Raw genomic sequence first — 14,315 nt, forward strand, 5'->3', positions numbered from 1 at the left:
CTCTTCCCCCAAGTAGTTGCTACAGTGAGGACCCTGAAGGCCTGCCATGCTCTGCTTTCTGCTGGATTAGGTGGCTATAGATTTGTTCAATGGCAAATTGCTGGATATTTTTAAAAAGACCTCACCATATAAGCGCTGGGCTAGGTCACTGATCTCCTGAATCCTTTCTTCTTGCTGAGGCACTGAGGGCATGATATACTTATTGAACTGCTGGTGGAGAATTTCCACAGCTTCCTTTGTCTTGCACTCTGTAGAGTATTTTCCAACTCTTACAACTGTGGCACTTGCGTCTTCATACCAAAAGTGACACTAAATTAAAATGGGATAAAGTATAGATTAAGGAGACACCATCCTTCTAAAGTTCTTCATTTTGACCACTGAAGTATCAAATTTCAAATCCCTCAAACTTTATAATCACATTAGTTTGAACTTTCTAAGTTATAATAAAGAAAATATCAAAATATGATCATATGTTTTTGCACTAGGGTATTAGAGTCAGTTAAGAAAATAAAGGTATAGAAGTTCATTTGATTTTCCTGCCTTCTTAGATTTACCTAAAATAGAATTCCTAAGAACATTATACACTTACAAGAACATGCAGTAAAAAAAGTGTATAGCACTAAAAATAATTCAAATCTCAGCTAAAAGAAAAGAAAAAAGCCCAAACATACAAAATCTAGTCTAATTGACTGAAATAATTAACAATACATGGATAAAGTATTGCCTGACTAACACTCTAATAAATAAATTCTCTTTTAAGAATGAGATCTAGTTTATCAATTAAGGAAGTATCATCTAAAGAATAGCATTTGACTTTTTTTTAATAGAAGATACTCATGTAATATTTTCAAAATACAGTGGAGAACTGAGACAGTTTCTCACAAAAAATACTAAATAACTGTGATGGAAGGAATGTGTCTGACCAAGGCCAGAGCAATTATGATGAGCAAGAAATAGAAGCACATGACTCTGTTAAGAGCTGCCTTTAAATACGTGCCAGAGAGCTACAGCAAACCTACACATCAGATAGAGAAGAATGATCATCCTCATTCTCCTTAGCATGGTGTTACATCTAAACACTGCTGCATCAGTGGTAAAGAGAGACACATTTTGTCTCACAGAATAATGGGCTTCAAAGAACCTCAAGTGTGGAATTTCTTCAATATGAAGTGTGCAAATAATAATTTTAACTTGCCAAATTTTGTACAGTGTACGAGCACTCTACCATTTATCCTCTTGACAAAAGCAAAAATAACGCCAATAACAATCTTTTTACCTGAAAAATCCCAGTATCACATTTCTTTCTAAACATTTTCAAATTCTGTGAAATAAGTAAGTCATTTTGAGTATTTTAAAAAGCAGTGAACATAATTCCATGATGGTTAAACATCTTGAGTTGATGGGGTCATGTGGAAATGGGAAACTCTTATATGTTGCTGGTAAGAGAAAATTAGTAAAATGTTTCCAAAGAACATTTGGACAATACAATCAAAACCTTGTAACATTCATTCCCTTTGGTCTAGCAATTCTACTTTAAGAAATTATCCTAGGAAAATAATCATGAAAAGGAGGAGATGTATAGATTTCATGACAATAACGTCTAAAGCAGCATTGTTTTAAAGTAGCAGAGTAATTTTATAAAACAACATTACATATGGATATCATTACAACAACAAGAAGATACCTCTTCTATCATTTCCTGGAGATGTTCAGTCAGGTCCAAATTCATCTTGTAATCTGTCACAACTTTTTCAAACTCATCCACATGTTTTTGCAAATCTTTCATGGTTTCCAAAAGGACATTCACTTTATTATTTGGATAATTTAAGAGAGAATAAGAAGTTTTATTCTCAACTTTTCCCATTTTCATTTTCAAAGCCTGTGCAAAAAAAAAAACACCCAGCTTTTAAAATAACACTCAATTTTTATTTATGAGGCTAGATAGTGATTATATAATAAGAGAAAAACTTGGAGAGATTTTTGCAGCTTTCTCCATTATATAATATTAAAATAATAATTATCACGAATGTATTTTGGAAAGAATGGGTTTTCTTCCACATATTTTATTGATCCAGTATTAATATCATATAGAAAATTCACTATGTACCAGGTTCTATTCCAGATTTTGAGAATGATACTATGATTAAAAAAGACAACGATCATAAAATAAAATATTTTATTGTCTTCAATAAGCTCACTGCTTCCTGGGAAAGGTATTCAAATAATCTAGCCAGGGGTTCTAGGAGCAGTGGAGGAGGTTCCTGACATTGGCAGGTGCAAGAAAGGAAAAGGGGTGCACAAAAGGTGTAGACATGCGTGTGTGTGCACGTGCGTGTGCACGTGTGTGTGTGTGTGTGTGTGTGTGCATGCGCTGTGGGGAAGAATGGAAGCAGAGAGGCTGGATAAGTTTGGTACAATCCATTCCAGAGCTGCCTCAAGAGATAAATTAACTTAAACAATTTACATGGGAACCCAATTGTCACAAAAGCAGAAAACTACCTTCTCAGTCCCAATGCTACAAAAAGGCCCAAAGGTTAAGCATCTAGAATTAAAATGCAAAATGTTTTGCAGTAACTGTAGTAGTTCATGCACATGCACACACACACACACACGCACGCACACAAATGCACCACCCACACTTTCTCTTTACCTGTATTTTTTCAGCATACACATCAACTTGTTGAATTTGATATTTAAGAGCCTTCAGATTCCGAGCTTTTTCATTTTTCTTAGTGTAATTAAACTTCAAATTGTTGAATTTCTTTTTTATATCTTTGAATGACTCTTTGAGCTGTAGTTCAGTAAAAAGAAAGAGGTGATTTCCTTAAAATGAGGACACTAATATTAACTTGTAAAAAATAAAAAGTCTAAACACTTCAAGATATTGATAATCTTCAAAATGTATTCAGTGATTTTGCAATAGGAAACAAGTCTGGTATATGTGAAATTAAACATATCCCCAAAATATAAGTAAGCATAAATTGTTCTTTGTACTTCTTGATTTGTAATTTATAATTAGATTTATAAGTATAGAATATCCTTTGGCCTCCAAACATGACAATTGTTAACACACCATAGATTTTCAACAACTCAAATTTTCTTATTTGTATTGATTTGACATCAAATGCCCCCATTCATTCTATTCTCAGTGCGCTAGCATTTGCCCCAGATCCTTTTACCTCCAGAGGCTCTTTTTTTTTTTAATGTTTATTTGTTTATTTTTGAGAGAGAGCACAAGCAGGGGAGTGGCAGAGAGAGAGGGTGAGGCACAGAATCTGAAACAGACTCCAGGCTCTGAACTGTTAGCACAGAGCCTGGTGCGAGGCTTGAACTCCCCAACAGTGAGATCATGACCTGAGCCGAAGTCAGACACTTAACTGACTGAGACACCCAGGTGCCCCAAGGCACCCTTATGGCCATCAGGTATGAATTTATGAGGCTCCAACGAGCTGTTCCTGTTGAAGAGGTCAATGAAGAGTTGATATACAGAGCACTGAGGACAATAGTGAGATGTAAGAGGAGACCCAATATGAGATTTAGTAGGAAAAGTACTTTATTTGTCCAAATCCAGTTTAAAAAAGTTATTTTTCATGAGCAGTTTCCAGAAGAGAGTTCCTTATTAGGTATAGGCCACTAACTTCAGATGTCCTTCCAATCCAAAGTAAAGTGACAGTGTCACCACTGATGGCAATGCTAACCTGTGTATAAACCAAGCATAGGGCTATGAACTGAGACTAGGGCATGCATCATGACAGCCTGGAGAACACACAGGTCACCTTTACCAGTGACCAAAGTTCTAGCAGCCCATTCCATTAAACACACCACTTTCTGTGCCCTTCTCCATATTCAAGAAAGATAAACATATTGACAGGTTCTTTATATTATCAGCAAGGGGAAGTACAGAGAAAACATAAACCTCCTTAGATTATATGGAAGCATTTAACAGCAAAAAATGAACAATGTCATGGTTGATAAATCTGAGCAATGATAAGAAAAGTCAGAAGCATATTAAAATTCTTTTCAATGGCAGCAAATAAATTATTTGGAAGGGAATAAGAGCTGTGTACATGCAGATTCTAGACTTGTAATGCATAAAAAAAATATATCTGCCCTAAAAAAATATTTCCTTTCTCAAAATGCTTACTTCAAATTCTGCATATTATAAAAACAGAACCTTGACTTTATCTTTACCATTTCTTGGAGACGATTATCTAGAAATGCCCTGGCAGACTTGCATGCATGGAAATTATTATGCTGATGCAATTTTTGCACCTGACACACTTATACCTAATCGGCGTTGTTTATTTTATATGGTAAATGAAATTGTTGAAGATGAGTTTTAAGCTACCAATTAAGCCAAGCACAGAGACCATATTAAACATTGAAACTGATAAATCAGTAACATTCTGAAGAGGTGGAAAGAACTATAGTTCCAAAGTTTGAAAACTATTTCTCTATTAGAACTCAGGAAAATATTTGAGAAGATCATATTTCTGTTGCTATACTTATGAAATAACCAATAAATATTTAACTTCTTTGACATTCAGTGTTTTAATCTGCACATGTTTGATTTTAGTGGGGGAAAAAACAAATGGGATTAAAATACAAAGGGACTACATCCTGCATTATTCACATAGAGCTTTGGCAGGAACTTTTTTCCCCAAAGTCACAATCAGCAACTATCTGAGGATAGTTCTTGTATTAAAATACAGATTCTTGTATTAAAAAAGATGGTCTCAATAAAGAGTTATTATTTAATGGGTACAGAACTTCTATTTGAGATGATGAAAATGTTCTGGAAATGGAGAGTGGTAGTGGTAGTATAACAGTGTGAATATACTTAATATCATTAACCTGTACCCTTAAAATGGCTAAGGTAGTAAATTTTATGTTACGTGTATTTTACCACAATTTAAAACATAATTTTTATCTTTAATAAAAATAAACATAAGAAAAGAGGAAAGAACAGGGGAAATATATGTCCTGTCACTAACACGTATCCATTAGAAAATAAAATGTTATATTCTTTTTTTCTCGTATTGGAACATGATATATATTATACACTTCAGTCGAGAGAAAGGAAGAGGGGTTCTGTCATCAATCTGATAATCATTGGATTACATCGGCTTGTTGAAATGGGAAAGATCAACATCTATTTGAAAACTATGTGATGAATGGAGAAAGGCTGAGCCTTAGCACTGTAATTCTAAACCATGAAATTTTAAATCTACTTTGGATCAAAAAATTTAAGACTGGTAAATGATGAGCACAATTTTATTTCTGTTTCTTCAGAATGTATGCACTTCCACTGAAGATGATTTATAAGACCAAAGAATGCTCATGGCACTATGGGTATGTGAAACGGACTCAGCTTCTTTCTGACACATGAGCTCCTTTGACAAAGTTGCTGGCACTTTTTCCTTTTGGTCCCACCAGAAATGCAGTTTAAATCTTGTACCTTTCCCAGATCAAATTTCAGACTATTGCAGATACAAGCGGAAGGCAACATGAACAAACTGCCTTTAGCAACTAGATTTTCAGAAAAATCTAATCGTGCCTAAATTTCTTACCTAAATGTTCCAACATGAAAACTTAACTTCCCATCTAATCCCCATATAACTTGTCATATTTTTAAAGAAACTGAGTGCCATGGTCGCTTGGCTATGGGATCATCGTTCCCACAGCTGTTTCTAACTTTAGTTAGCTTGTCAACAATGGGGAATGGTGAAAATGGCCAAGACAACTGCTCAACAGGAGGACATAAGCAGGAAAGAACACCCAAAGCTGGACGGGAGAGTTTACCCTATTAGAAAATTTTTAATGTTGTTATAATCCACATTAACAACTTTTTCTAAAAGTCTTTAAAACACCAGGAGCATTTTCTTTTTCTAATGAATAATGTGATTTTCCAATCTATCTACTTGTTCAGCTCCTCCATATTTGTTATGGAACATGCAGACTAAGTTAATAGAGGTATAATTAGGAAAAAAAGTATTAAGACTTTGAAATTGTGGTTCTTTTGGGGGCACCTGGGTGGCTCAGTCGGTTAAGTGTCCGACTTCAGCTCAGGTCATGATCTCACGGCTTGTGGGTTTGAGCCCTGCATCAGGCTCTGTGCTGACAGTTCAGAGCCCGGAGCCTGCTTCAGATTCTGTGTCTCCCCCTCTCTCTGCCCCTCCCCCTACTTGCACTCTATCTGTGTGTGTGTGTGTGTGTGTTCTCTCTCTCTCTCTCAAAAATAAACGAACATTTAAAAAAATTTTTTAATTGTAGTTCTTTTGAAACTAGCAGAATGAACATCATCACCAGATTTCCCAGGGAGCAGTAAGCCTCTCTCAGGGTTAGGAATGAACAAAGCTTCCTTGGGAAGAACCAGAAGCAAAAGGGGCTGATGACAACCAGGCTGGCTTGCTATTCTTAGTCTTGACGAAGCTGGTCAAGGCTGCTTTGGCAGAAGAATGTATTATTGTGAGTCTGGAGCTGGCAAGGCCAATTGATGTGAGGGAAATGGGATATTTTAAAACTAAGGAAACACATTAAAGACAAAAGCCTTTCATTGGACCTATGGCACAGGTTTGGCCAGAATCAAAAATACAAAATCAACAGTCCATTTCTCTTAAGGTCCACTTCATGAGCTTCATTTCTTGCCCATCCTTTTGCCCATTTTAGAAAAAAGCCTTCTGGTGTTCATTTTGAGTAACAGAGGCTTCACAGTTATTATGGCCCAGGGATACTTGCATTTGAAATGAAAGGACCCAAAGTTTCATAATTCAACCTGAATGATTTGCTACAATAATTATGGGTAGAATATTAAGCCTAAGTCCTGGAGAGATTTGGGGACAAGGCTCCCTTGGCCTCCTTCTGCTTGGCAACTGCACCATTGCCTGTTGTGCTCAGGGCCAGGACTGTAGCAGCAGAAGTGGGGCAGCTTGGACAGAGAAGATGGGTGCTCCATTTGACACTGGATGCGGCAGCATGTCTCAGTAATGGGTATTTTACAAACTCTGCAAGTTCACTGTCTTCATAATATATTTGTTTTATTTTCTGGACATGAAAACTATGATTTTATTTTATTTTATTTTATTTTATTTTATTTTATTTTATTTTATTTTATTTTATTTATTTTTGGGGGGGCGCAAGTGAGCAAAGGGCAGAGAATGAGAGAGAAAGAGAGAGAAGCAATACTCATGTTCACCCAAAGTGGGGCTCAAGCTCACCCGATGAGGGACTTGAACCCACGAACTGCAAGACCATGACCTGAGCTGAAGTCAGATGCTTAACCGACCGAGCCACCCAGGCACCCAAAAACTATGATTTTAAACTTCAACTCTCTATATTCTTCAGGAAAAAGAGTCACTTTGCAGATGTTAAACACCAAACTTCTAACACATTTTATGCCTATGGGATGGGCATTTTCAGAACAAATTATAATCTTTCCTATTCTCTTATACATACCCTCTGAATGGACCCACAGTGTGGCCTGGTCACGACTCATTGTGACTTGAAGTCCCATGGGCTTTAATTCACTCTGGACTCCATGTTTCCTGAGGACTGTTGTAGTCTTGTGGTCCAGTACATAGTAGCCACATTGGTGATATGTGTTGAATGATGATAGTTTAGTTTTTTCTTAAAATCACTAGTGAGGGCTATCAATCTGGAATACCTTTACTATACCACAATGCTGCCCCATTGCATGTTTTCCGCATCCATGCATTCTTTTTCTGCTTCTTGTCCTGCCAGTGGGTGACTCTCCATGGTCATTTTGTCAATCAATAGCAAAGTGCTATACAATGTCAGGAAGTCTGATTTTATTAGTTGGATACGTGTCTCTCCCTCGATTCTAATTTACTGCTTCTAATCTGCCTTCTATCCCTGTAACTCAGATGACCGACTCACCCAAATTGACATAAAAATGTGTGTAAGTGGAACATGAGACTCTGACATATGGAATATACTATGTGTGCACTAAGTCTTTTTCTCTGATGTTGCTGCAGTATAAAAATTTCTGGCTAAAAAAATAAAATTATATGAAAGCTTCTGTTTGCAAAACTTATTTTGGAAGAATGGACACCAACCCAATTCTGTCATTGCTATTTTTTTCAGCAAGCTAGTTGTTTGTGACCCATAAATAGACTCCAGTTACAAATTTCCATGAACATTATGTAAATGTAAAAGTAATTTTTTTGGTCAAGTTGCAGGTAGAAAACATGCTCAATATTAACGTATTACATTTCTAAATGAATATATGTAAATGAATGAGTAACTAATAGTGTTCCGTCACATATTACCACAGAGAGTGTCTGTAAATGCCTTGTGTATTAACAGCTTATTTATGTTGCCAGGCAAGAAAATATATAGTGAAATTCAACATTCATGCATACAAATGTATCTTTGGGTAAAACGAATGAAAAAAAAACTCCCCAAAATCTGGCAGTCTGAAGGCTGTGAAGGTAGATGTGGAGAAAATGAGATTTTACAATTTCCTATGTCTTACATAGTGTATAAAATTACACAATGAGAATATTTTACCCAAAGATAATCAAGGCACAAAACCATGGTTCTTTATCTTTACAGAATATCATATCACATTTAAAAAAATCATATTTAGAACAGCCCACTTCATTTTGCCTTGAGGTACTGAGTCCTCTTCTGACGGCCTTTAGTGCAGTTATAACCATGTAAGTTAGTTAGGGCATCATCAAAGGAACTGTGCTATTAGCATCAGCATATAAACAGCTTGTAACAGATATGTCGTAAAATAAGGCTAGAAGAGGAAAACACAGAAAAAGGATTCATGGAACATTAGACCATGCAGTAGTTGAATGGGCTAAAACAGGAACGAGTAATGAACTCTGAGATTAGCAAGTGACAGTGTGTCGGTGCCCAATAAATGCCAATGCCCAATAAATGAGCTTTTGGCCCAAAGCTGACTCCTTAACACAACATGAACAGAAACTCTGCAGTTTGGTAGCACACTGCTCAAGTGAAAATCTTACACACTTCAGTTTTCTCATCTTAAAAATGAAGATGTCAAAGTAGAGATCTTTCAAAATCTACTTCAACTCAGCATCTGTGAACTTCCAAGAAGCACTTTAAGCACATTAGAAGCAAAACAATGTGTTTTCCAATCAACTTAAAAAATCAAATGTAATGTTTGGTTTAGTTCCCTAGTGGGGTGTCTGACTTCATTTTTTTATACCAAAAAGTAGTGTAAACTATTGCTTTTAATTTTATATAATGTTTCAAGTACCTACACCAAATATTAATAACTATAATATAATAAAAATGTCTAGGGGCGCCTGGGTGGCTCAGGCAGTTGAGCGTCCGACTTCAGCTCAGGTCATGATCTTGTAGTTCTGACTTGGAGACCTATGTTGGGCTCTGCGCTGATAGCAGGGAACCTGGAGCCTGCTTCAGATTCTGTCTGTCTCTCTCTCTCTCTCTCTCTCTCTCTCTCTCTCTGCCCCTCCCCCATTTGTGCTCTTTCTCCCTCTCTCTCAAAAATAAATAAATAAAGCATTAAAAAAATTTCTAAGTGTATAAATATTTTCACCACTTGGAATTACCCATCTGCACTTTGATCTTCACAATAAAACTAGAGCATACATACATTTATTTTACTAAACTGTACTGAAAATATTCCTTCTGCTTATTTTCCCATTAGGCTTATGGTTGGAAATTCCAGGATGTGGATGCTAAACTGTGACATGCCTACTACATTTCTATAAGAAGGAAAGAAGAAATAGATCAAAGATTTTCAAAGATCTTTTAAATGTGAAGTTGTAACTTACATCAAAGATTAGTTGGATATGAAGTAGAAGCAAATGGGAAGACTAGTTCTCTTAATGTTTAAGATCATGTTAAAGTGTTATCTGATTCCTAAAGCAAACCCACATGTATCTGGTTGCTCATTCCTGTTACGGTACAGACAATCCTAGGGTGTCCCTACTGTGACTACAAGGTACATCTGTCATCCTGGCTAGCTGGCTCCCAGCAGAGGCACATCACGAGGCAGCCTGTAAATAGAACCACTGTGGGAAGGGCCTGAACAGGGGGACCGAGCTCCATAAATGCCACAGCACTTCAGGAAGATGGAAACAGCCATAGGGAGCTAGGAATAAGACTTAGCCTCCTCCAATTGTGGCTTCAGTCAGTCTAGAGCTGAACATCCCTGCAGGGAGAGAGATTTTTGGCAAAACAAAAGTTTACCAAAGAAGAAGAGGAAGGAGGAGGAGGAAGAGGAGGGGAAAGGGGCAGGGGACAGGGTGGGGAGAAGGAGGAGGACGAAGGGAAGAAAGAAGATAACTTTGGAGAAAATGTGTAAATTGAGGCTAACAGAATGTTAGAGAAGCTTTACCGCTTCCTTTTCCTGTACCTACTTTTATAATGGACTTGTGACTAATGGACTCAGAAACATTTTACTCTAAATGGAGATAAGTCTGGAATTATATAGTACCTTGTCTTCTGCTGTCAGTTCTCAGTCAAAAATCAGGACCCCTTGGCACAAAAACAGACACTCAGATCAATGGAACAGAATAGAGAACCCAGAAATGGACCCACAAACATACGGCCAACTAATCTTTGACAAAGCAGGAAAGAATATCCCATGGAATAAACACAGTCTCTTCAGCAAGTGGTGGTGGGAAAACTGGACAGCAACATGCAGAAGAATGAACCTGGACCACTTTCTTACACCATACACAAAAATAAACTCAAAATGGGTGAAAGACCTAAATGTAAGACAGGAAGCCATCAAAATCCTCAAGGAGAAAGCAGACAAAAACCTCTTTGATCTTGGCTGCAGCAACTTCTTACTCAACACCATCTCTGGAGGCAAGGGAAACAAAAGCAAAAATGAACTATTGGGACCTCATCAAAATACAAAGCTTCTGCACAGTGAAGGAAACAATCAGCAAAACTAAAAGGCAACTGACGGAATAGGAGAGGATATTTGCAAATGACATATCAGACAAAGGGTTAGTATCCAAAATCTATAAAGAGCTTCTCAAACTCAACACCAAAAAAACAAATCATCCAATGAAGAAATGGGCAAGAGACATGAACAGACACTTCTCCAAAGAAGACATCGAGATGGCCAACCGACACATGAAAAAATGCTCAACATCACTCATCATCAGGGAAATACAAATCAAAACCACAATGAGATACCACCTCACACTGTCAGAATGGCTAACATTAACAATTCAGGCAACAACAGATGTTGGCGATGATGTGGAGAAAGAGGACCTCTTTTGTACTGCTGGTGGTAATGCAAGCTGGTGCAGACACTCTGGAAAACAGTATGGAGGTTCCTCACAAAACTAAAAAAAGAACTACCCTATGACCCAGCAATTGCACTACTAGGCATTTATCCAAGGAATACAGGTATGCTGTTTCAAAGGGGCACATGAACCCCCATGTTTATAGCAGCACTGTCAACAATAGCCAAAGTATGGAAAGAGCCCAAATGTCCATCAAAGGATGAATGGATAAAGAAGATGTGGTATATATATATATATATATATATATATATATATATATATAAATATATATATTTATATATATATATAAATGGAGTATTGCTTGGCAATCAAAAAGAATGAAATCTTGCCATTTGCAACTATGTGGATGGAACTGGAGGGTATTATGCTAAGCAAAATTAGTCAGTCAGAGAAAGACAAATATCATATGACTTCACTCATATGAGGACTTTAAGACACAGAACAGATGAACATAAGGGAAGAGAAGCAAAAATAATGTAACAACAGGGAGGGGGACAAAACATAAGAGACTCATAAATATGGAGAACAAACTGAGGGTTACTGGAGGGGTTGTGGGAGGGGGGATGGGCTAAATGGGTAAGGGGCATTAAGGAATCTACTCCTGAAATCACTGTTACACTATATGTTAACTAATTTGGATGTAAATTAAAAAAAAATCAGGACCCTTGCCATCCTGATCTGTGTTTTTCCCCAAGGGTAGGTTTATTTAAATGGAAGTTTAACTAGGGGAAGGTGACTGTGACTCACTACATATTTGGGAGTTGGGTTTGGGTAGAATTGAGGAAGAGGAGGTAGAATTATGTGTTCGTGAGGGGGAGCATGGATGCAGAGGTTGACTTTCATGTTACTCTTTTTTTCTCTAGAAGTTGTTTTGCCAGTAGGCTACTTCATTCGAGTAAACATGAAACCAGCCACTTGATTTTGGTGATAATACTTTGTAGCCTCTGAGGCAAAGAGCCTGCTCCCCTGGCCCTTGGCACCCCCTTAACTATGAGTCAATGGTGCTTAAATAGAATCTCAGCAGGTTGGAGCTGGCTGCCTGGAGACAGCATCACTCTTTCTAACCTGACAGGCTGTATCCACTCAAGCAAGCAACTGCTGTACAGCCTTGGGTGGGGATAAGGAAACAAACAAAAGGCCATAATGGTACATTCTAGGTTTTTCTATTCATTGACAACATACTGACTTGGGTGCTTGAAATTTACTCAAACTTTCAGAGCCCTGAGACTATTGCTTGGTAGATTAAAGGTCAACATTGAATAAATGGTCGCCTGATTGTGTGTGCATGGGTGCAGACACTTGAGCCACATGCTTTAGGTTCAGAGCAACTTCTGGCAATATCGCTGCTCACTCCCACCACCCCACCTCATTTATATTGTCCCTTGTGGTGCAGTACTCCAAGCAGCGGATCAGGGTCCGTTCATACTCCTCGGCTTTGGCACGCAAGTTCACACCATCCCCCTCAAGGACGTCCAGCTGCTGCTGCAGGTTCTTGGCAGAAATGTTAGAGCAGTTCTGAAAATGGAACGGAAGTGCAAGTGACAAAGGGAACAGGCAAAACAGCAATGAGACGGATGTGCTATTTACCTGCTTTATGAAACTCATAGAGGACATTAAAAACTAGGTTCCTGGTTTACTTTACCTCAAGCATATCTGAATATGCTGTAATGATTTCAGAAAGAAGCCAGACACCAACATGTCAGGGAAGGCAAACCATTGCATTTCCAGTCTTGAAACTTAAGTTTTGAAGATTTACTCATCACACCCAAGTCTTCAAAGACGTCGTTTATTATAAGGTATAATTTTTACTTCAAAAGCATAAAATATGCATCGGAAACCTTCAGCTTCTGCACTATAATTTTCCTGTCAACTTGAACTTAACCTCAGATTCATTATGGAAGTGCACCAATCTCTGCTCAGCACAGAGGGCTGCTGAGGCCAAGGCAGACAAGAGTTAGAGAACAATTTATATTATTTGTGCAAAGTGAGATGTCTTACTTTTTTTTTTTTTGTAATATCTTTACTAATAAAATAAAACTCTTTAGAAAGAAAGTTCCTTCTTGGTAAAAACTGATTCTATTTTGTATTTCTGTCTTTTAGCTTAAAAAAATTATGTTCTTTGCATTCCATATAGTTTAATGGATATCTTAAATGAACTTTGAAATAAAATTGACCATTATGATTTATTAATGTTATACATATTGGATAGAAAAAACAATCTTTTCTCACTAAACTTAGAAATTTAGAAAGGAATTTTTTTTTAAATCAGAGTCCAATATATTATTTAGAAAAATTTGATCTGGAAATATTTTCTTCTCTTTTAGGCTCCTTTGTTAATGTCAGTCCACTGGCATAAAGCATGTCCAATGACTGGTGCCCAAGCCTTCTGCAAAGCCAGGAGGCTCCTCCATTCTGAGTTTTCATGGCTTAAGCAGCTTCTCTGGGCCTCAGATGCTTCTTTTATAAAATGAGTGTTGTGGGCTGGCTTATGTCTAGAATACCTTCCAGATCTGAAATGCTAAAGCAGCATTGGTCCAATCAAAATATAATCTGAGCCACATGAATAATTTAAAATTTTGTAGTAGTCATATTAAAAAGTAAGAAAGAAACAGGTGAAATTCATCTTCATAATGTGGATTGTTCTACCAAATATGTCCAAATATCATCATTTTAATATGTAACCAAATGTAGAAAATATTAATACAGTTTTTATACTAAGTCTTTGAAATCTAGTTAATTGTTGCTAAACTTCTGTCAGAAATACTTGATCTGTATTCAAATTTCATAGTTGATAACTTAAAATGTAGATTCACATACCCAAGCTGTTCCCAACATACATAAAAGTTTTCCCATAATTACACTGTCAGTTTAAATTTTTAAAATTAATTAAAAATAAATAAAATTAGAAGTTCAGTTCTTTCATTGCATTAGGCACATTTCAAAGGTGAAAAATTGACTGCCATATTAGACAACACAACTCTACAATTCTATTTTTAATTAGCATGAGAATAGGTGTATAAAACAAGACTTGTA

The 14,315-nt window shown here is 36.9% G+C and overlaps 1 protein-coding gene across 1 annotated transcript in view; it reads right to left on the reverse strand.

Moving 5' to 3' along the window:
• The window catches only part of CCDC141 (coiled-coil domain containing 141), a 204,809-nt gene that overhangs the window by 23,203 nt on the left and 167,291 nt on the right, over nt 1-14,315 (reverse strand). The window contains 4 exon segments of the mRNA XM_030326780.1: nt 126-309; nt 1,685-1,879; nt 2,651-2,791; nt 12,648-12,797. Coding sequence (XP_030182640.1) covers nt 126-309; nt 1,685-1,879; nt 2,651-2,791; nt 12,648-12,797 — 670 coding nt within the window.

Source organism: Lynx canadensis, chromosome C1 (genome assembly GCF_007474595.2).
Source record: "Lynx canadensis isolate LIC74 chromosome C1, mLynCan4.pri.v2, whole genome shotgun sequence".
In the NCBI taxonomy this organism is placed as follows: domain Eukaryota; kingdom Metazoa; phylum Chordata; class Mammalia; order Carnivora; family Felidae; genus Lynx; species Lynx canadensis.